General features: G+C 36.8%; 1 protein-coding gene across 1 annotated transcript in view; it reads right to left on the reverse strand.

The window, feature by feature from the left end:
* Positions 1-22,141, reverse strand: part of LOC145294204 (histidine ammonia-lyase-like) — an 85,864-nt gene that overhangs the window by 35,390 nt on the left and 28,333 nt on the right. The window contains exons 7-11 of the mRNA XM_080141316.1: positions 21,373-21,410; positions 20,009-20,134; positions 15,701-15,840; positions 15,561-15,608; positions 3,782-3,833 (exon numbers count right to left, since the gene is read on the reverse strand). Coding sequence (XP_079997442.1) covers positions 3,782-3,833; positions 15,561-15,608; positions 15,701-15,840; positions 20,009-20,134; positions 21,373-21,410 — 404 coding nt within the window. The remainder of the gene's footprint in view (positions 1-3,781; positions 3,834-15,560; positions 15,609-15,700; positions 15,841-20,008; positions 20,135-21,372; positions 21,411-22,141) is intronic.

The following is a 22,141-nucleotide window of genomic DNA, read 5'->3' on the forward strand; positions in this document are numbered from 1 at the left end:
CATCCACTTTCTTTGCTTTTAATCAGTCTTTTTGTTATTATCAAGCTATAATATGTATTACTAAAGGCTCAAATAGCAAAGAAATAGGAAAAATCTTATTAAATTTTATACAAAGATATTACAATCATAAAAATATTTAATAACAAAATTCATAGGTAATATAGTACATCACTATCTAACGATTTTGGAGAAAGTTAAAAATACAAGATATATTCCAGTAGTTGAGTGGAAAATATTAAGGTGTACTAAGTTTGGTAAATTTTAGATGGTTTGTATAGATTATGTCTGAATCAGAAATTAGAAATCTTAAATTTTGAAAGTGTAAAAATTGATTAAATCATGGAAGCTAAGTAACCACAAATTGTAAATATAGAATAAACTTGTTTCTTTTTGTATGGAAGTCGCTCCAGGTAAGGCATGAAACCATTGGATTTAAGATGCTAAAAAGAATGAAATATGATTAAAACAATGGCAGGAGATTTCTATTGACTTTAGTCTTGAAACGATAGTCGACAGGAAGAGAGTACCACAAGCTCTACTGCAATTGTCAACAATTGATGAATTGTTTTCTAGTGATTTTACCTTCTATTCCTTTTTTATTATCATGTAGCTTAGTCATATTAAATACTTTTTAACTCCTTACATAAAATGACTTCATGTTTCGTCTGGGGCAAATTTCATAAAAAAGTAATAATAATTTGGCATTGCTAGTGTAACAGAGTGATTCTTATGTTTGCATAGGCTTCCGTATTTAAGTTATGACAGTTGAGTAACAAAGAAAGAAATTCGTAACGACACAATTGTCCAATGTCTATTTGTTGATTAGCAATATATATATATATATATATATATATATATATATATATATATATATATATATATATATATATATATATATATAAAATACACGTTGTTGGTGACCCCCTTATTTAAATGTACATCTTTCTCTCGTTGGAATTTCTTAACCCATTTTATATATATATATATATATATATATATATATATATATATATATATATATATATATATATATATATATTAAACTGTAGAAGAGAAATAGCAAATAACTGTGTTCACAAAATAAAATTTACTCTAGGATAGCGATACAAAATAGTTTTAAAACTAACAAAACAATAGAAAATAAACAAATAAATAAACTAAATAAACATGAATATACATAAACGATCACACATATATGTATGTATATATATATGTATATATATATGTGAATATATGTATGTACATATATATATATTTATATATAAACTAACAATAAAAAAAATAACCTAGTTTTAAAACAGATCCTTTGTCCGATAAAATGCATGCCCATTGGCTGATAGGAAGTGGCACGGTGGATACGAGAAAGCTGATTGGCTAACTAAATCCTCAATAGAAGAGGACCACATAAAAACGATACACAACCGCAGAATTCGCGCATAAGCCTGAGAAATCCTAGAGTGGATGAAACGCTGAATATTCAGTGTAGCTTAATCGCCATATATATTTTATGAATTACTATATATATATATGTATATATATATATATATATATATATATATATATATATATTTAAAGGAGATTAGAACAATAGTCTAAAGAGCTGAGTGTATTTTAATGTAACAGTGAAATTACTAGTTTAATTAAAATACAGGAAATAGAAAGTGCTCGTTGTAATTTAGATATATAATAAGCTCGATAGTTAAATGTCCTAGAGCTAATTCAATATTAACTAATGTGATTTATAATTTAAAATTTAAAAATCAAATTTTAATTAAATTAAAAATCAGTTTCATAAGAAGGGACAACAACAAAATCAATTATCTGTACGATCGTTTCGGAAAACAATGCTTTTTATTGTGGTATACATCAAGTTATGTAGAATAATTATATATAGTTTTTTGGTAAGCAAGGTCTCCTCATCAGCAAATTTAGGAGGGTTTTTATTGAATTTAAAAGACACCATAAATAAACCTAGCATTAAAAGTAAGGCAGATGAATCTGAAAAATTGAAATAAAAGGTCTGGATTTAAAATTTATAAGAAAACTAATATGGGTTAGAGATAGAAATAAGTAGAGAAAAATATATATTCTTGAATTTACATAATATCCGAAGAGTAGTTGCAATTGTGTTTTTTGATATTTACGCCATCTTTTATTTTAATATATATATATATATATATATATATATATATATATATATATATATATATATATATATATATATATATATATATATATATATATATATATATACACATATATATATATTAAAATAAAAGATGGCGTAAATATCACAAAACACAATTGCAACTACTCTTCGGATTTTTTCGGATTTATATAATCATGCCCATATATCTTTTATTTTCTTTTAAAGTTGATGAGTTCAAATTCTTCTTATGAGTAAAGGTGGAAAAAATTCAACAATTGACATAATAATTATATGAATGGTTCTGCGTTACGAAGTGCTGTCAAGAATTGAACATTTTAACATGCTGAAATAAATAAACTGTATGATGGCCAACATCTTGAAATTTGGAATATAGACGTTTTGTCATTTATTTGTATATGCTTTATAGTTACATTGAGCTTCATAAATTAAAGGATTTGGTTAATTAAAGGGTGAAATCTAATATATAAAAGTCTATATGTCTGTCTGTCTGTCTCCATATTTTCAAACTCTATCTCCTTCGAAACTAAAAGTCGCAGAGCGGCACTAGCGGCCTCAAATGATTGGATTTTTACGAACCGTCCCTTTATGGATCGTTAGCCAGTTAAAATAATTTTTAAGGGGTGAAAAATGGGTCAAAATAAAAAAAAAACTCGTTATACATTTTGTACGTTCTTTTTAGTTTATTTTTAATTTTGACTCAGTTCATATGCGTGTCACGTTGGTACAGTGTTAACGTCACTAGCTTTGAATGCTATAGTTTTGCTTTCAGTTTCGATTCTAGCTGATGGCACCAAAATACTTTTTTTTTTTTAAATCATAACTCTATAATAATATATACGAAATCTGGACAAATTAAAATATCATATACAAGTGTATCTTACGCCTGGGCGAAGCCCCCCCCCCCACACCGCTTGTATAGTTGAATAAGCATATTTTCCGACCCAACACACACACACACCCGCACATACACACACACACACACACACACACACACACACACACACACACACACACATATATATGTGTGTGTGTGTGTGTGTGTGTGTGTGTGTGTGTGTGTGTGTGTTGGGTCGGAAAATATGCTTATTCAACTATATATATACCATTGTATCACTGAGTTCTCACCTCCCTATCGTGCGGACCGGCATGAGATAATTTTTATAAAAAGCATAGAATGCTCATCCTAGTATAGGTAAAATTTCTTCCCTGAACAGAACGGTTTTGCACCAATTTTATGGTATTTACAAAGATTAAAATGAAGATATAATGATACTAAACTTCAGGTTTAGAATCTTTATTCATAAATCTCATAAAAATCTATTATATGACTTAGATTCTAAAAAATACCTTAAATATAAGGCGTAAGCTAAAGGAGTTTTAAGAAGAAATTCAAGAATGTAACTTTCTGATTTTCCGATAAATGTTTTCATGGCATTTTTTTTTTCATATAGAAATCGCTCCAGACAAGGCGTAAACCTACTTGATGCAAGGATCTAACAGGGACAAAAGATGATTACCACAAAGACAGGAGTCTGTCTAAGGTACTGTTTATATTTTGACAAAGTAGAGGTCAATTAATTAAATAGCAGAAATAACAGTTAAAAACATTACCCTCAACCCCGAGCGCAGCGATCATCTGTGCACCATTTATGAGTGCAATTCCCTGAAAGAAAAATCCAAAATCAAATTAATTTAAAAACTAAAAAAGAAAAGGAATTAATGGAAACAAATACTTGGATCATTCGCCATCAAGCTTGATCATCCCGATGGATAAAGAAAATAAGAAAACATTATTGAAAACATTATTAAATCTAATATATAAATATATAAACGGCTATATGTCTGTCTCCATATTTTCAAACTCTATCTTCTCCGAAACTAAAGTCGCAGAGCGGCGCTAGGGGGCTCAAATGATTGGCTTTTTTACATGCCGTTCTTTCATGGGTCTTTAGCCGATTAAAATTGTTTTTAAGGGGGTCAAAAAAATGCGTCAAAATTGAAAAAATCAGCATACATTTTGTACTTAGTCCATTTGTACTTTTTAATCACTTTAACTGCGTGTCATGTTGGTACAGAGGTAACGTCACCAGCTTTGAATGTTGCAGGTTCGGTTTCTATTTTAGCTGATGACACTTCAATACTTTTTTTAGTTTTGAAATCACGACTCTATAATAATATATACGGAATCTGGACAAATTAAAATATCAGAGTTAAGCGTATCTTAGCCCAGGCAAAGCCAGGCAAAGCCAGGCAAAGCCAGGCAAAGCCGGACAAAACCCAGGCAAAGCCAGGCGTTCTTTCCCGCTAGTAACACATATTTACATTTATATTCAATTAAATTATGAACTTTAACAGTTAAGAAGTCTGACCTTAAGTATAATCATAAATATAATCATAAGTGTAATCATAAGTATTACTAGCAGGACGTGTGGAAATTCCACAGTAGTTGAAAGTTTTAAAAACAGGTTATAAATAAAATGAATAAAAAATAAAACAAAACAAAGAACGGCGAATTAAAAACAATTTTTAGCAAATCCTTTTTTTAACATTTTAAAGCTAAAACGAATTAATTTTAAAAATTTTGATTTTTTTTTTTCAACGAAAATTCAACACACAGCACATTGTTTTGTTTTGTTTTCTGAATATTTTTTATATAAATTATAAAGGAGCAGATGTCAATTCACTTGCACATTTTTTTAATTTAAAAAGAAAGTATAATAAAAAAAAAAAAAACTTAGTCTCCTCTCAACACGACGTTTTTAAATTATGAAATAAAATAGTCAATTAAAAACCGTAAGCAGAAAGCCATGTGTTTTTATTATTTTTGAAGAGGAAATTGTTTTAATGATTTTCAACTTATAAAGAGCGACTATAAAGGCAGGTAATTCAGTTTTCATTAATTAATGTTTGCGATGATGATGGTTTTTTTTTGTGACACTGGACGTACGGACAGGTAAATTAATATTTCGATTCTAAGTGTAATCATAAGTATAATCATAAGTTTCATCATTTGATCATCTCATGAGAAAACCGAAAAATTAATTTAAAAACTAAAAAAGAAAAGAAATTTATGGAAACAAATATTTGGATCATTTGCCATCAAGCTTGATCATTCCGACGAATAAAGAAAAACAGATAATATTATTGAAAACATTATTAAATAAAACATATTTACATTTATATTAAATTAAACTATGAACTGTAACACTAAAGAAATATACGCAAATATAAATATATATAGAAAGAACCCGTAGAAATTCCACAGTAGTTGAAAATGTTTAAAACACACTAACATTTCGATTTTCCATATAATCATAAGTTTACTTAATTGGCTTTAAGAATTTGACTTAAAATGTCGAAGTTTCATCATAAGAGTAATTATAAGTGTAATCAAAATTACAATCATAAGTGTAATCTATCTATATATCTATAAAAGTGAACGTGTCTGTGTGTCTGTCTGTGTGTCTGCTGTGTGTGTACATTTCTCATTTGGATATGGATCTAACTTAATAACTTGATTTGAGCCCCAAACAATATATGTTCAGGGGTCATAATAGGGGTCAAATTTTATAAAAATTGACCGTTTATTTTTGGTTTTGCTCAGCGTATACTTCCAAACACCCGGGCAAGGCCGGACACCCATGCTAGTATATATATATATATATATATATATATATATATATATATATATATATATATATATATATAATCTAAATTTTCTCAAGTGCTCCTGCTCCTTTTTACACACATTGCATGAAACTAATCTTTAACACACATGTCCTTCCTATAGTTTTATGCGGAATTGAATGTGTCAACTGGCTCGTAAAACGCTGTCATAAAGTAGAAACGTTCCCAAAGCTACATCATGTGCTTCGTGACTGATTATAAACTATCTGATCAGTATTGCAGAGTTGCAAAAACTCGCTGACATTAAATTATTAAATGTAAAGTCTTCAGATTGTTTGGTCATGTTAAACGTTCCAGTACGGAGCTATTTAAAATATGCATTGAGATCATAATACAGGAAAGTCGATTTGAAAAGTAAACAAAAGAAAAGATACTGTGTACACAACGAATATTTACATAAAACAAACACCTTAGTCCAAGATCGTAAAGTTTGGAGGACACTCAGCTATGTTAGTGCATATTCTATAGCTAGCTACTCTTTTGCATGTAACACTAAAGGAGGCAATTCAATATGTATTCAAGCAAGCACTAGCATTAGCTGGCTCAAGTATTAGTATTATTTTTTAAACATGGCAACTAGTCTTCTGAGTAAATTTAATTACAAAATTTTTATATAAAATAGAGTTAGGTTTTACGTTTCTGAATTTTGGAGATGAGGATTGATAATTCGTATGTAACACCAAAGAGGGGCCACATCAGATCAGTAGGGTCGATGTGACGTTTTTGTTAAATGTGATAATCAATCCCGGGCGAACACCGGTTACAAAAAAAACAAAAAAATAATAATTTTTTTAGTTAATATTTTTATGTATCAAAATCTTGTTGTTGAGATACCATACGGTCGGGGGATAAAAATAGTAATCGCCGCTAAACTTCAAAGCGACAGATCACTTAAAACAATAATAAATGCTTTAGCCAAAAGGGACAGAATGACAACTTCAAAAAAACATACGTTTTGTTTCAAGTCGAGCGACGGTGACAAATTCCGAATCAGAGCTTTGAAATGTCGGATCGTTTTTGATCTGAGACACACACACACACACACACACACACACACACACGTAGTTGTTGGCCTCACAAAATATATTTGTGACAAGATCAAAACAAAAAGATAAATAGATTCTTTGGAGTTAAAATTTAACACACGCAATTGTCGGCTTCAAAGAATGTTTTTTTCGAATCAAATATTGAATGATTCGGTGACTATGATAAAGCCATTTGAAATTTAGATCAAGAGATTTTTCGGTTTTCCATAACATATTTTGTCGGGATGTTGACAGAACAATTAAATTCAAAGGGGAAAGAATATCAAACGGATATTTTTAAATAGATGAAAGCTGGTGATCTATTACAAGCTAAACAATAATATTTCGTCTGATTATCAGTTGATGGAAAAAAACCTTTATAAAGAAGGCGGGATCAGACAAGTTGGGGAGGAGTCAATTTGATTTTGGAAATTGGGGGCGGAAAAATAATACCTGCCCCAGGCCAAATTGACCAATGAGAAGGAATCAGGTGGATCCATCAATTTGATTGGTCGAAGACGAACGTAGGCGTCGTCATTATTCAAAGGTTTTACTATATAAGATCTGTAAAACTCGATTTAATCAGATTCGGCAGAGAGACGAGGGAGCAGAAAGATTCGGCAGAGAGAGATCTCTGGAGAGACAGAGATAAGGTCTCGGTAGAGGACTGCAGCCACTCAACTTCTCTCTCCCCCTCGCTGGTCGCCAGAGAGCTCAATTTGCAACTTAATAGAATTCAGAGGACCTAAGAAGAGACCAGCCAGAACACCTTAACGATAATTACAACGGTCCGCGACTCCGACCGAGTATTTCAACAACAAGAAGCTCATTCACAAATCTAATTGCTTGCTTCCATTTAATCTTCAATTGTACATATGTCTGTAGATAATCATTTATGAATTTCCTAAATACATTATATATCAACCAACCTCCGGAGTTTGTTTGCTGATGTGCTGTTGTTCATGTAATCTTAATTCTTTTACTTGCCACTTGTGACCCCGTTCCCGTCAATGAACACCCAGTCAACAGGACGACCAACTAGACGATCAAGAAGAACAGGCCTTGAGGACCGTGCAACCGAGAAGAGTCCTCCAACGCCTTGACAAGGACTCACTGGGTGACGCAACGTACCAACAGTTGGCAGACCTGGTTGCCCAGTCGACATAATTAATTACCCGGTGACTAGGATAGTCATAATTGGGCATCGACCCAGGGTGAAGATCATAATTGGGCCGCGATCATAGGTTCAAGGTCGTGTAAGACCACGTTTAAAGGTCACATCTGGTGCCGTGACCAGGATCTTGACCCTGAAAGGTTCTACGGCACATCAACTGGAGAGAAGGATCAGAAGAAAAAACCACGGCACAACGTCTGTTAAGGAGAGGAAATCATAAACTACGACACAAGTCATCGAAATTGAAGGAGTGAATCAACCCAGAAAAAAAAACTACGACCACACAGCATCTTAGGAGGAGAGAACCAATCAATACCAAAAACTACCACGGCACAACGTCTTGAAAAAAAAATCGCAAACTACGACATTGAACATTAGAAACTTCTTGAGCATATATCTACAGACCTCGAACTACGGGAACTCGACCCTCTGAACCTGAAGCGAAGCGGGATATAGGTGAGACCCTCTTATTTTTCTTGTGATTTTTTGACTTGGGTTTTTCTCGCAGTGGTTTGGGGGCGCCTGGAGGCAATAATTTTAAAAACAAAGAATGTCTGAAACGGGCGAGAGGAAGAGTGAGGCTTTAGGGGGAGTAGAGAGGGTGGCAACGGAGACTAGGGCGGAGTCGCTGGAAACATCCGCAATGGAGTGGTTAGATAGAATCCAGGAGCGGATAGATAGCACCTGGTTGACGGAGGAAGAGAGGCCAGGGTCTCCAAGGGTGACGGAGAATTTCCGGGCTTTGCTGGGAAACCTTCAAATTCGTCCCTTCAGAGGACATCTGGGGAACCTGGCCGAATGGCTGCAGTCTATACATAAAAAGCAGCTTGTATATGGCTTGCAGGATGCAGAGACTGTTCTGTTGGCCTATGAGGCGGCTGAAGTGCCAGTCTCGAGATTTATAGGGCGGAGGATGTCTGAAAATGCCGCCCTTACCTGGCCCGTACTCCGTCGTCAACTGGAGAACGAGTACTCCAGTGAAAGAACGACCATCGAGGCGATGAGGGAGTTGCTCAGACTCAGACAGAAGGCGGGTGAGGAGATGGTAGAACTGGCCGAGAGGGTGTTGGGGTTATCAATGAGGGCGTTTCCGGAAAGCACTGTGAGGGAAAGTGGAGCCATACAGGCTATGCTGGCCGATGTGTTCAGGGAGGCTATCATTGACGTGGACGTGAGGGCAGATGTCCTTAAAGGGAATCCTCTCAAGTTGGGGTATGCCCGGGACTTGGCCCAAGCAAGTGAGAAGGTGTGGACTAGAGTACGCGCCACCCTGTCAAGAGATTCGGGCGCGTCGGCCCAACCTCAAAGAGGGGGGGCCCTCACCCAGGTGGACCCGACAAGTCCCATCTCGGCCCAAACCTGAACCTGACTGAGGAAAGTTGGGAGAGAGAAGCCAGGCCAAAACCAGAAGCCTGGAAGTCCCGACTTGGGCACTGTCGCCCGACTCCCGGAAGAGGTGAACTAAGGTGCTATACTTGCCACTCTGGGGGGCACCTAGCGAAAGAATGTCCAACTAAATGGGGGGCGCCGCCCTGGTCAGGGGAACCCAATGGCACCCAAGGTAGGGAAGTTGGCCAGGAAGCCAGATGGTGTCCGGCATCGGGAAACAGAGATATGGGCTTAAAGGCCGCTAGGATAGGGAACTCCTATGCGATAAGGACGAATCAGGCGGAAAACGCAAAAGGGGTCGCTGAAAGAATAAAAGGGCAGGCGACCTCCGTGAGAACAAGACCCTTTGGGTGTTGGAAGTGTGGCACTGCTGGTCATGTGGCCCGGAGTTGCCCGAAGCAGAGATGTTGGAGATGCGAACAGGCGGGCCACTTTAAAAGAGGGTGCCCCAATGGTGGGGTAGCCCATACGAGAAACAAGAAAGGCAGGTCGGAACGTGGGCGGTCGACTAGGGTGCAGACTATGATAAAAACAGGACAAAGACCTGGACCGCAGCTTTCGCACCCGACCTCCCCACACTACGGGTGGCAGGACCGGAAAAGGGTCAAGGTTTGCCATCTGTTGAAAGAAGTTGGTAACCTCACCTGTGAGATGCTGATTGGGGGTCTGAAGGTGTTGGCCCTGGTGGACACAGGCGCCTCTGTGTCCCTAATCAGCTTGGGGGCGTATCGACGTCTGACGGGCAGGCGCCCTCTGCATCCCGTCGACCTGCAGCTAACCCAAGCGGATAAAAAGAAATTGCGCTTGGAAGGAATGACCACCCTCCCATACAAGTTGGGACCGAGTCGGGGTCACCTAAAGGTATACGTGGCCCCTGACCTGTGTGGAGATCTGATCTTGGGGGGAGACTGGTTGAAACAGCAGGGGCGACGATAAGTTTCGACCCGCCAACTCTGTGGGTCGGAGAGGTGAAGATTCCCTTGGGAGGAATTGACCTCCCAGAGGCTCTTCCTGTTGTCCTCCAGGAAGATGTAGTGTTGCCACCCCGGACGGTAGTGGCCAGTAAGGGGTGGATCACTAAGGAGGGACGAAAAAGGGGCGAATGTTATCAGATAGGCCCCTTTTCCGGAGAAGATGAAGTTGGTCCCGAGGTGGTGGTCAATGAGGCCGTGGTAGGCAATAACCGGGGTATAGTCCTCCTGCTGACCAACCAGGCTAACAAGACAGTAAGGATGAACGGCCTGGAAGGGGAAATGGGGATAGACGGATTGACGTCTGACCCCCTGGACACCCCGGTTCAAGATGAAGGCGTAGAAGACCAACCCAGCAGATTGACGGCGCCAAAGGAGGCTGGCTGGCCGAAGTCGCTCACAGATGAGTTGCCCCTGAAGGAGAAACTAAGGGGAGCAACCGCCAAGAGAAGGGCTAGGTTGGGTGAAGTAAACCCCTAAGGATGAGGGGGGTGCCCCTTGGCTAGTGGTGCAACTACGAGGAAGGCGATCGGCATCGGGGGTTGTTCGGGGTTGGATCGTTTGCGTTTGTCAGTGAGGCGGCGTGGCTGGGCAAGGGCCCTGTCTGGCTAGGTCGCTGCCGATGGATGGGGCGTTCCGGCGTCGGACTCCATGATGTTCGGGCATCTGTGTGAGACGGAGCTTCCTCAAAGACGTATCACGAAGCCAGTGTAGGGAATAGAGTTGGGGGCGAGTTAATGTGATGGAGAAGTGGTAGGGGAAAAGAAAAGAAGTTACCGAAATCGCCCTTGACTTTAATGTTAAACATATCAATCTGGTAGAATACGGTAACCTAAAGAGGAAGTACGGTACTTAAAACGCGGGTGGATGAGTCACCGAAATTATCTAGGAAGAATAAGTAGCCTTGGAGGTCGACATAGACGGGCGGTAATACCTATCATAGGTAGGGCCCGGGGAGCTCTGTTTGGTGTGGTCGCTGAGGAAAATGTCGAAAGCATCCAACAAAGATTGAGAGCCGTGGAAAACGGGCAGAAGACATTAGCCTATGTAAATGGAGCGGTCTCTCCATACTTAAAATGAAAATAGAGTGACACTTAAGCACCCTTATTGGGCGTTTTGCACACCTGCAGGAGGAAGTGTTAAAAATTCGGCAGGGAAGCCGGGAGGTATATCAGTCATAAAGGCTGACTATACAATCTAAGGGGACGCAGGGTGTGGCTCCCCAAAATACCACGGATATGCATGCGCATTCTAGGGTTGACGCCACAAACATCCTCGAGTAATTGAAGGCTGTTGTCTAACGGTCCGCAGTGCACGACTTGAACCCCACGACCCACGAACTAAAAGAGAAAGGTTACGAGAGTAATACTCTATAGGATAGAGCTTAGATAACTCCGAAAAAGACACCGACGGTATCAAGTGTAGGTTTGTAGATGGGAGTAACGGTGGAAGGTCTGAAGAGTGTAAGGATGATGGTGTAACAGTGTGTGGTGTGAAGAGATGGGTAAATCAGTGTGTTTGTTCAAAAGGGAGCAGCCCTGGTCAGGAATCACCAAGGGGTCCGCATTAACCTGGCGAAGCTACAGACGAGCAATGAGGAACTTCGACCAACTCCACCCTTATGTCAAGAAGTTGAACCTACTGAATATTTTTAACATTATTTAGTGATTCCAAATGTAGGACTTACTTGCATGCTTAATACCCCAAAAAGAAAAAAAAACATTTTTTTTTTACTAATTTTTTTTATTATTTTACAAACGAACTTTGTGCTTATGAAACCACCACCACGAACTGTGTTATTGAACACACTGAGTTAAGGCAGTAGCCATTTATCCGAAACTATGAACTTTCCACTTCTGCATGACATGAATTTTTTGTTGTTTGTTTTGCATGTAATTCTGCAATTAATTCTCGCTTTCAGAGTAGGCCATAATTGTATTATTAGTTGGGAGAATCTCTTTGGGTGTTAAAGACATGGGGCGTCGTCCTCCTGTTGAGTGCGTCGCCCCATGGGGGGGGGCGATTGTAACACCAAAGAGGGGCCACATCAGATCAGTAGGGTCGATGTGACGTTTTTGTTAAATGTGATAATCAATCCCGGGCGAACACCGGTACCAAAAAAGAAAATAATAATTTTTTTTAGTTAATATTTTTATGTATCAAAATCTTGTTGTTGAGATACCATACGGTCGGGGGGGATAAAAATAGTAATCGCCGCTAAACTTCAAAGCGACAGATCACTTAAAACAATAATAAATGCTTTAGCCAAAAGTGACAAAATGACAACTTCAAAAAAACATACGTTTTGTTTCAAGTCGAGCGACGGTGACAAATTCCGAATCAGAGCTTTGAAATGTCGGATCGTTTTTGATCTGAGACACACACACACACACACACACACACACACACACACACACGTAGTTGTTGGCCTCACAAAATATATTTGTGACAAGATCAAAACAAAAAGATAAATAGATTCTTTGGAGTTAAAATTTAACACACGCAATTGTCGGCTTCAAAGAATGTTTTTTTCGAATCAAATATTGAATGATTCGGTGACTATGATAAAGCCATTTGAAATTTAGATCAAGAGATTTTTCGGTTTTCCATAACATATTTTGTCGGGATGTTGACAGAACAATTAAATTCAAAGGGGAAAGAATATCAAACGGATATTTTTAAATAGATGAAAGCTGGTGATCTATTACAAGCTAAACAATAATATTTCGTCTGATTATCAGTTGATGGAAAAAAAACCTTTATAAAGAAGGCGGGATCAGACAAGTTGGGGAGGAGTCAATTTGATTTTGGAAATTGGGGGCGGAAAAATAATACCTGCCCCAGGCCAAATTGACCAATGAGAAGGAATCAGGTGGATTGTTTATCCATCAATTTGATTGGTCGAAGACGAACGTAGGCGTCGTCATTATTCAAGGGTTTTACTATATAAGATCTGTAAAACTCGATTTAATCAGATTCGGCAGAGAGACGAGGGAGCAGAAAGATTCGGCAGAGAGAGATCTCTGGAGAGACAGAGATAAGGTCTCGGTAGAGGACTGCAGCCACTCAACTTCTCTCTCCCTCTCGCTGGTCGCCAGAGAACTCAATTTGCAACTTAATAGAATTCAGAGGACCTAGGAAGAGACCAGCCAGAACACCTTAACGATAATTACAACGGTCCGCGACTCCGACCGAGTATTTCAACAACAAGAAGCTCATTCACAAATCTAATTGCTTGCTTCCATTTAATCTTCAATTGTACATATGTCTGTAGATAATCATTTATGAATTTCCTAAATACATTATATATCAACCAACCTCCGGAGTTTGTTTGCTGATGTGCTGTTGTTCATGTAATCTTAATTCTTTTACTTGCCACTTGTGACCCCGTTCCCGTCAACGAACACCCAGTCAACAGGACGACCAACTAGACGATCAAGAAGAACAGGCCTTGAGGACCGTGCAACCGAGAAGAGTCCTCCAACGCCTTGACGAGGACTCACTGGGTGACGCGACGTACCAACAGTTGGCAGACCTGGTTGCCCAGTCGACATAATTAATTACCCGGTGACTAGGATAGTCATAATTGGGCATCGACCCAGGGTGAAGATCATAACTGGGCCGCGATCATAGGTTCAAGGTCGTGTAAGACCACGTTTAAAGGTCACACGTATTATTTGTATTTTATCGAACTCAGGTGTATTTTTGTTTGGTATCTTTCTGTCAAAATTAGGAATCGGCGTGGAATTTTGAACAGAGCTCTTTAATTAATCTACAGGGGTAGCATGCTCTCGTTCCGTCAGCCATGACCTGGTAGAAGTCCTAAGTAAATCGCAATGGTATTTTGAATGTAGCCTGCGCTAAGGATTAAAGTTTCAACTGATAGTAGAGGGTCACTTAGAACTGAATTTTACCAAGTACTTCATTTATTATGCAAATGTTCATTCGAAATTCTATGCAGATTCTCGAGTTTGACAGAAAGATTCCCGAATTCGACAAAATACACCTGAAGAAGGTTGGAAGTTACGTCGACTGAAACATTGTGCGAATAACACTCAAGATGTGAACATAGCCCGAATAATACAAATAATACCAGAGTTTGGTTTTGGTTCACAATGTTTACAAATTATATACTTTTGCATAAGTTAAACATATTCTAACACATTGTCTACTTAAATACGCATGTGTTTGTTGATATTTATATTGTATCTATTTGTTAGCCAAACGAGATGATACAATGCATCATCACCAGGTAACTTGAAGCAATGAACAAAAGAATATGTTTATTGTTTTTGTAGTAACTATTTTTTTTAATTTCAATTTACAGCCATTCACGAAGCTCGTCCTCACAAAGGTCAGTTGAAAGTTGCCGCTCGGCTCCAGTCGGTATTACACTCAGGTGTTCATCCATCCGAAATTGCAGGTTAGTTGCTTTGAAAAAGTTAAACATGAATTGCTCATTAATGGGAGGTCCTGGATATGACCTTAAACTATATCCGATGGTGAGGCCCCAGTTTGCGGGCTCTGGGGAGTGTGGAGCTACCCTTTAATTTCCATTGCTCCCAGGTCCGGAGTGGTAGTACCTGTTAGGGTCCCAACTATGGGTTAAATAGAAACTGACTTGAAAAAATAAACAAATATATTCTATTAAAAACATTTTCTTCAAAATCACTGGATTTGGCATTAAATAACATGAAAAGGGTTGAAATGCCATAAAACCACTTTTTTTTTTTTTTGCTCAATATACACCTCCAAACACCTAGGCAACGCCGGGCTGAAATGCTAGCCATAAATATAATCATAAGTATAATCGTAAATATAGTCATAAATTTAATAATACAGATAATCTTTAACTGCATCAACATCATATTAGTCTTATTGTAGCTTTTACATGCAAGCATATGATAATCGGCTTTAAGAATTTGACTTTCAAACTAATCCATTTTTCTTATTCTTTGGCAATTATTTTCGGAAATTACACATGAAGGGTGAAAGATACGAGCTCTTGCCATTATAATCGCCTATAACCGCCTATAGTAATAACAGCATGAGTACAGACAGGCACAAAATCCCCATTATCAGTGAATGTTATATTTAAATTCCTTTAAACGCTTCAGTAAAGTTGAAATTATAAAGGGACTTACTTCTTTGGGGCCGAGCTTTACTGGTGTGAGACTATTCGACTCCAAGACCTTAAAGTAAACACAAAGACAATGATTAATTTTCTCATAAAAATGCAATGAAGAAATCTAAAAGAAACCAAAAGAAAATCTATAAAACTTACGTATTTTGCATCGGACCATCCACTTTTTGGGCTCCACATTTTCCCTTCTCCCATCATGCCTAGAGCCAAGTGGGCTAAGGGAGCCAAATCACCGCTAGCGCCCACGGTTCCTTTTTCTGGAATCCAGGGTAAGCAGCTTTCTGATGGAGAAATTAGACCAAAAATTCACGATTCAGTTCATCATTGGAAATCATAACCAATCATACACAGTATTCTCATAGAGGGAATTTCATTTGAAATTTCAAAATAGATTAATTGCAAAATAAATTGCATTTTGCACCATGGTGGACATTTTTGCTTTTTATTTTAATCTTAAAATTGTTATGTACAGCCAGTATATATATATTTGAAATTGGTATATTTAGGCAGCATTTTTTCATTCGAGCAAATATTATTAAATGCAACGGAGATACTTTGCTTTATGATTCTTTTTTTTTTTTTTTAATTTTTTCGATTTTCCGTATAATTTTTTTTATATCAAAATCGAAAATATTAATGAAGGTTCATAATTGTTACTGTCACAAGCGCCTTCAATTCGTCCACGAATCAGCTTTAGGTGTTGAGGAAGTGACAAGGGGCGAAAATGGAAATTAAGTGAAAAGCAAAATATACATTAAACCGCGTTAGGTGATGGGAAGTTAAATGAAAGTCAATGAGAAGTCGACTGAAATATAGGTCGATAAAAAATTTCGATTTTGATATCAAAAAAGATTATACGGAAACTGGAAAAAATAAAAAAGAATAAAAAAGCAAACTATCTTCTTTGCATTTAATAATGTTTGCTTGAATATATATATTTATCTATATATCTATAAAAGTGAAAATGTCTGTCTGTCTATGTAAATTTCCCTACCAAATAACTTTGTCAATTTTCAGTCTACAGACTCGAGATTTCACATAAGGGGTATTGAGATTTGGGAAAATCTTTTTGGTCGATTATCAGCTAGGAATTTGGCTGTCAAGGGGTCAAAGTTCAACGATTTGTCCTTTGAAAACTCTACCAAACTTCTCTGCCAATTTTTGGTCTAAACACTTTGAATTTTAGATGTAGGTTACTTGAACATTGATCAAACTATTTAATTTGATTTGAGCCCAAAACATTGAATGTTAAGAAGTAAAAATTAGGGTCAAGGTTAAAGAAAAATTTGACCTATGTGGTCTCTACCAAATTATTCAGCCAATTTTTGGTCTAAACATTTGAAATTTTGCACAAAGTGTATTCAGACATAGGGCAAGCTTTTTAATCGGTTTTTCGCCGGAAATTTGCTTCTGAGAATAGCTCATGTTATTTTAAGATTGATTTTGCTTTATACCTTTGGGTTTTGGTTTATTAATAAGAATGATTAATAAAGGTAGTGATCAAAATAAAATGTTTAGACAATTGAATAAGGCCATCTTGATGCTTTAAGCCATATCAAAATTAATCAAAGTAGATTTATAAAGCAAATCCAAAAGTACATAAAAAAAACTTCAGTATGTATATCAATAATAAATATAGTTCAATAACTATATTTGGATTCTTTGTACTACTCTTCTAATCTTGAGTGTTCTTCACACAACGTTTTGGTCGATGTAAGCTTCGACCTTCTTCAGGTGTGTCTTGTCGAATTAGGGAACGTTTCTTTTAAACTCGGTAATTTGGACGGATTTTCGAACAGAACCCTTTATTTACTTTACATGAGTAACATGTTCCGTCAGCCATGATTGGATAGGGGTCGTAAGATATCTGCACTTGTATTTATCATGTCGTCCACACTGAAAATTAAACATTCAACCTTCAGGGGAATATCACTTATACAATTGATGTCTTTTTTCAAGTAATTTAACCACTGCTGCACGAATTTTGGAAGCCTTAAACCTATTTTATTTCTAGTTGGAAATAATAATTACAAAATACAAAATTGTGAAAAATACAACTGCGAATTACTCAGAGCCTTTATCATATTCTGCATACCTTTATCTATCTATCAAATGCTTGAAAGGTGCTTAAGCTCTACCAAACTCCTCCGCCAATTTTTGGTCTAAACACTTGAAATTTATATGGGGTGGAACGATAAAATTGTTACCCTAGAAAAACAGACATGACTCCATTTCCGTTTGATGAAAACCGGTTTTCTTTTTTTTTTTTTTTTTTTGTAGACCATCTACTAATTGACCAATTGTATGCAGATTCCAAGTGCGATAGACGCCTTCTATCATGCCTGAAAGTGATATAATGTTCAACGAGCGAGATCGGAGATGCGCCACTGAACAACTCATGTTCTCTACCGATCCAAGTTATGACAACAGGACCATTGCCAGCACCAAAATGCATTGCTAGATTGTCTTTGGTGTAATTTCAAGTGAGGGCCACACCACGCCACCTCACATCTTCGAAGCCGCCTTGAAAATCAACATCAAAATGTACCTGGATATGCTGGAGTGTAGTGATTCTCTGGTGCAATCAAGAGGCCGCTGGTAGAGCATGGGTGTAGCAGAAGAACTCGCTGCCGACCAAGGCTTGACTTCAGAAGGTGTGCTACGACCTTTTACCCTTATCTTACTACCCCTTCTTCCCCAACCTGAACCTGCTGGACTACTTCGTTTGATCATACGTCCAGGACATTACCTCCCACAATATCAAAGCCAGCCTGATCGCAGCATCCGCCGAGTATTCATTGAGCTTCCGCTGGCGCTTGTGGAAAAGGTATGCTCCCAGTATTGGGCCCGTATAGAGTCGGTGATTGAGGATGAAGACGGCTACATTGAATAGATACATAATAAAATTACCTGAATTGATTTATTTCAATAAAAGTTTTAAAATAAAACTGTAGTATTGTTTTCTTTAGGGCGACACTTTTATCGTCCCACACTGTATTTCCCTTAGTCTGTCTGTCTGTCCATTTCATTTTTTTCTCAGAAGCTACTGGCTGAAATTTGTACGCAGCTTTACTATTATAAGGTGCAGCGAACTAAGTATTATGGTAACCGTTGAATGAACAGGTGGGAATTAATTAGGATTGATAAGGATTAGTCACCTCAATATAACATTTACTCTTAAAGTTTGGTATTCCAAGTTAACAGGCTATAACTTTTTCCCGTTTTTAATGGGCTGAAAATTCTATCATTCAAACACTGTTGTGTTTTAATATATAGTAAAGAGGCAGTTTTAGTCATTTAGAACTGCTTTAAGCTTCACCGATCACTCATTTTTTGACCAAATTTCAAACAATTATTACAGTTTATAGATCACCTTCTCAGCTATATTGTGAAAAACAAATTTTCAATTTTCGTTCAGTAAAACGAAAGTTGTGATGAATTTACTGGAGTTCAAAATTATTAAAAAAAAAAAAAACGTAAGGAGGTGAGCGACGCTTTTTACGACTGGTTTCCATAGCAACCACGTCGCTTCAGCGACTATTGTTTCTACTAATTCACTGCTGTCGTGAAAATAAAAGTAACAAATGAAACAGAGAGAATGAAAGGGAGATAATTGGGGGATTTTATTGAAAGCAGACGAGTGCTGTACATTGTTATTACATATGTGTATGTTATGTTTATGGGGGCAAAAAAATAAGACTGAAATTAAACAAAGAACAAGTGAATTTTTTGGAAGCCTGGAAAAATCAAGGATTACAATAGAAAAATGCGAGCATGAAAAGTAATATGGTTAAGCTTAAACATGGAAAAGTAAAACGTTCTATTTATAACATTATATAATCAATTCTTAATGCTGCAATATTGTAAGTTATAAATTTATTATATTTTTTACTAGAATATATTGTCTTTTTCTTTTCCAGCTTTAACAACTAGTACTTTACTTTTCCATGTTCAAGCTTAACCATATTACTTTTCATGCTTGCATTTTTCTATTGTAATATTAATACGATAAAAATTCTATTTATATTATATTTATCTTAAGCTGTTTGTTTGTTCCACTTTCTCGGAAACTACTGGGCTGATCTGGGTGAAAATTTGCGTAGATCTTAGTTGTAATAAGGTACAGCAAACTAAGCATCATGGTATTCGTTCGAGGCACGATTAGGGAATTATGGGATTTGTATTTAATGCAAAACTAAGAACAAACTTAATCATATTCAACCATCAATTTGGCATAAAGCGCCCATTCTAAGTCAACTGATTATTTTTTGCCCGTCTTTAACGGGTTACATAGTTTAGTATATTAAAAAAATGTTCTTTATTATTCTAGTTTGAAACTAAAGTTACATTTTTCATTCAGTTTTTAATACGTACAAAGATTACATGTCAGTTTAAGAAAATAGACAAATATTAAGATTCTTTGTATTAAAAGGGTTTGTAAATACTTACTGTTGAAAGCGTCGATATACTGATTAAGTGTTTTCAAAGAAATGCCACTGTTTCCCTTGGCTAAAATATTGATGCGTAACGCCAACAACATCCGGATTCTGTTTGGGGTCAAAGATTTTCCAACACCTTCAAAATATTAGACATAAAAAGTGCCATTATTCTTGTATATTGTTTCGAAATTTTTTAGATGAGGATAGATGATTTGTATTATTCGTATCATTCAGACCATTGTCCTTATCTTGGATTTTAAAAAATACCACTTGGATTAAGGGGCTACCATTTGGGACCATGTCTACAGGGGCATTATGAAAAACGGTGAGCAGGGAGACGTCTGTTCATATCAAATAAAAATTTCTACATGTTGGTACAGTGAGAGAAGCAGGAAAGAGGGGAGAAGTAATTCCAAAGTCTTTCATTTCGAAGGAAGAAACTTTCCGGTATCTAGGGACTTCTATAGTGAAGAGGTGAGATTTTGCTGCGTGTCAGGTTTTTCAGGGATATTTACATTTAGGAGCACAATTGCTAGAACACATTCCATTAAAGTACTTATAAAACGGTCATAGGAATACAAAATTGTGGTGATAGGAGTTGGAGTTTGGTTGATGGTGTGAGACCTAATAGATTTGAGACTCTTTTCTGGGACGTTGTTCAAGAGGGGAGATGCACCAGTCCATATGTGGCAACAATACTCCATGCATAGGATAAAAAATAAAGATACTAGCAGGTGTGAAGAGTTTTCTAGTAGAGGGGTCCCATCTTCATTGCGGCAGCCTTGGCAATGTCCTCAATCTATTTGTTCTAATTCATGTTGCCTGCGAATGTTAATCGGGTAGTTTGAACGATGAGCTCTAATATAGAGTGTTATTAGTAGGGCTATGATGAGAGAATATTCTTATCATTGTTTTGACTCTCGCGTATATATCCGACACGGTTAGACACAGTTAATCAATCGAGAACCACATCACTCGAGCTAAAAACATATAAGATATTAACTGATGTATACTCGAGAGTCAAAATAATGAAAAGAATATTCTCTTATCATAGCCCTAGTTATTAGTCATGCAATCAGTAGTTGAAAAAGTTTCTTGTAATTGCTACAGCAAAAAAAGCTTAGTCTTATTAGCGTTAAAAGTTATCATTCTTTTCGTTCCCAATCCACTACAGACTGACTGGAGATCATTTTCTAATCCTATTGTGTTATTAGTGTTCTCACGACGTTTCAGCCGCGCTCGCGCGTGCGCGCCTGTGCGTGCGTGCGTGCGTGCGTGCGTGCGTGCGCGTGTGTGTGTGTGTGTGTGTGTGTGTGTGTGTGTGTGTGTGTGTGTGTGTGTGATAATTCTCAAGAGAGAATTAAGATGACTTACCAGCAGCGTGTGACCGGATAAGGTTTTCCTGCAATTCCCTGCATAACACAAAAAAAGGAAACAGTAAAACAGAATGATCCAGATTACAATTCGCTTGTATCTCCACTTATACTTACACTGTCACCTCCAATGCCTATTTTATGCAAATGAGATCATCCAATCATCAAAGATGGAATACAAAATACAATTGACAACAGCATATTCTTTTCCTTGTTTTGACTCGCGAGTATATATCCGACACATTTAAATCATGATTTTCTCTAGTCCAGATGAGTGCAGTAAATAAACTTTTAACTCAAAATGACCCCTAATGTACTAATGAATAACGTAAGACACAGAAAAGAAACATTTATAATGCGTACACAGCTTTATTTTCTCATAGAACCACCGACCGCTTTCAATGGAGTTTACCATATATATATATATATATATATATATATATATATATATATATATATATATATATATATATATATATATATATAACGAGAAATAAATGAAGCATAATTGAATGTTAAAAAAATAAATAAATAAATAAGACATCAGTCGATTAAAAAATCACGAAGTGTAATATAAGCAGAGGGGAAAAAAAGTGAACAGAGTTCGGAGTGTAATAAAATAAAAAAAAAGTCGATCAAGAGAAGGAAAAAAAATCCCGAAATGCAAACAGCCAAATTTCTGGCCGAAAATAGATCACAAAGATTTTCCTAAATCTCAGTATGCTGTATATCAAAGTTTGAGTCTGTAGACTTAAAATTGTCAAAATTAT

The sequence above is a fragment of the Euprymna scolopes genome, chromosome 2 (genome assembly GCF_053919585.1).
Source record: "Euprymna scolopes isolate OS-2025 chromosome 2, ASM5391958v1, whole genome shotgun sequence".
Classification (NCBI taxonomy): domain Eukaryota; kingdom Metazoa; phylum Mollusca; class Cephalopoda; order Sepiida; family Sepiolidae; genus Euprymna; species Euprymna scolopes.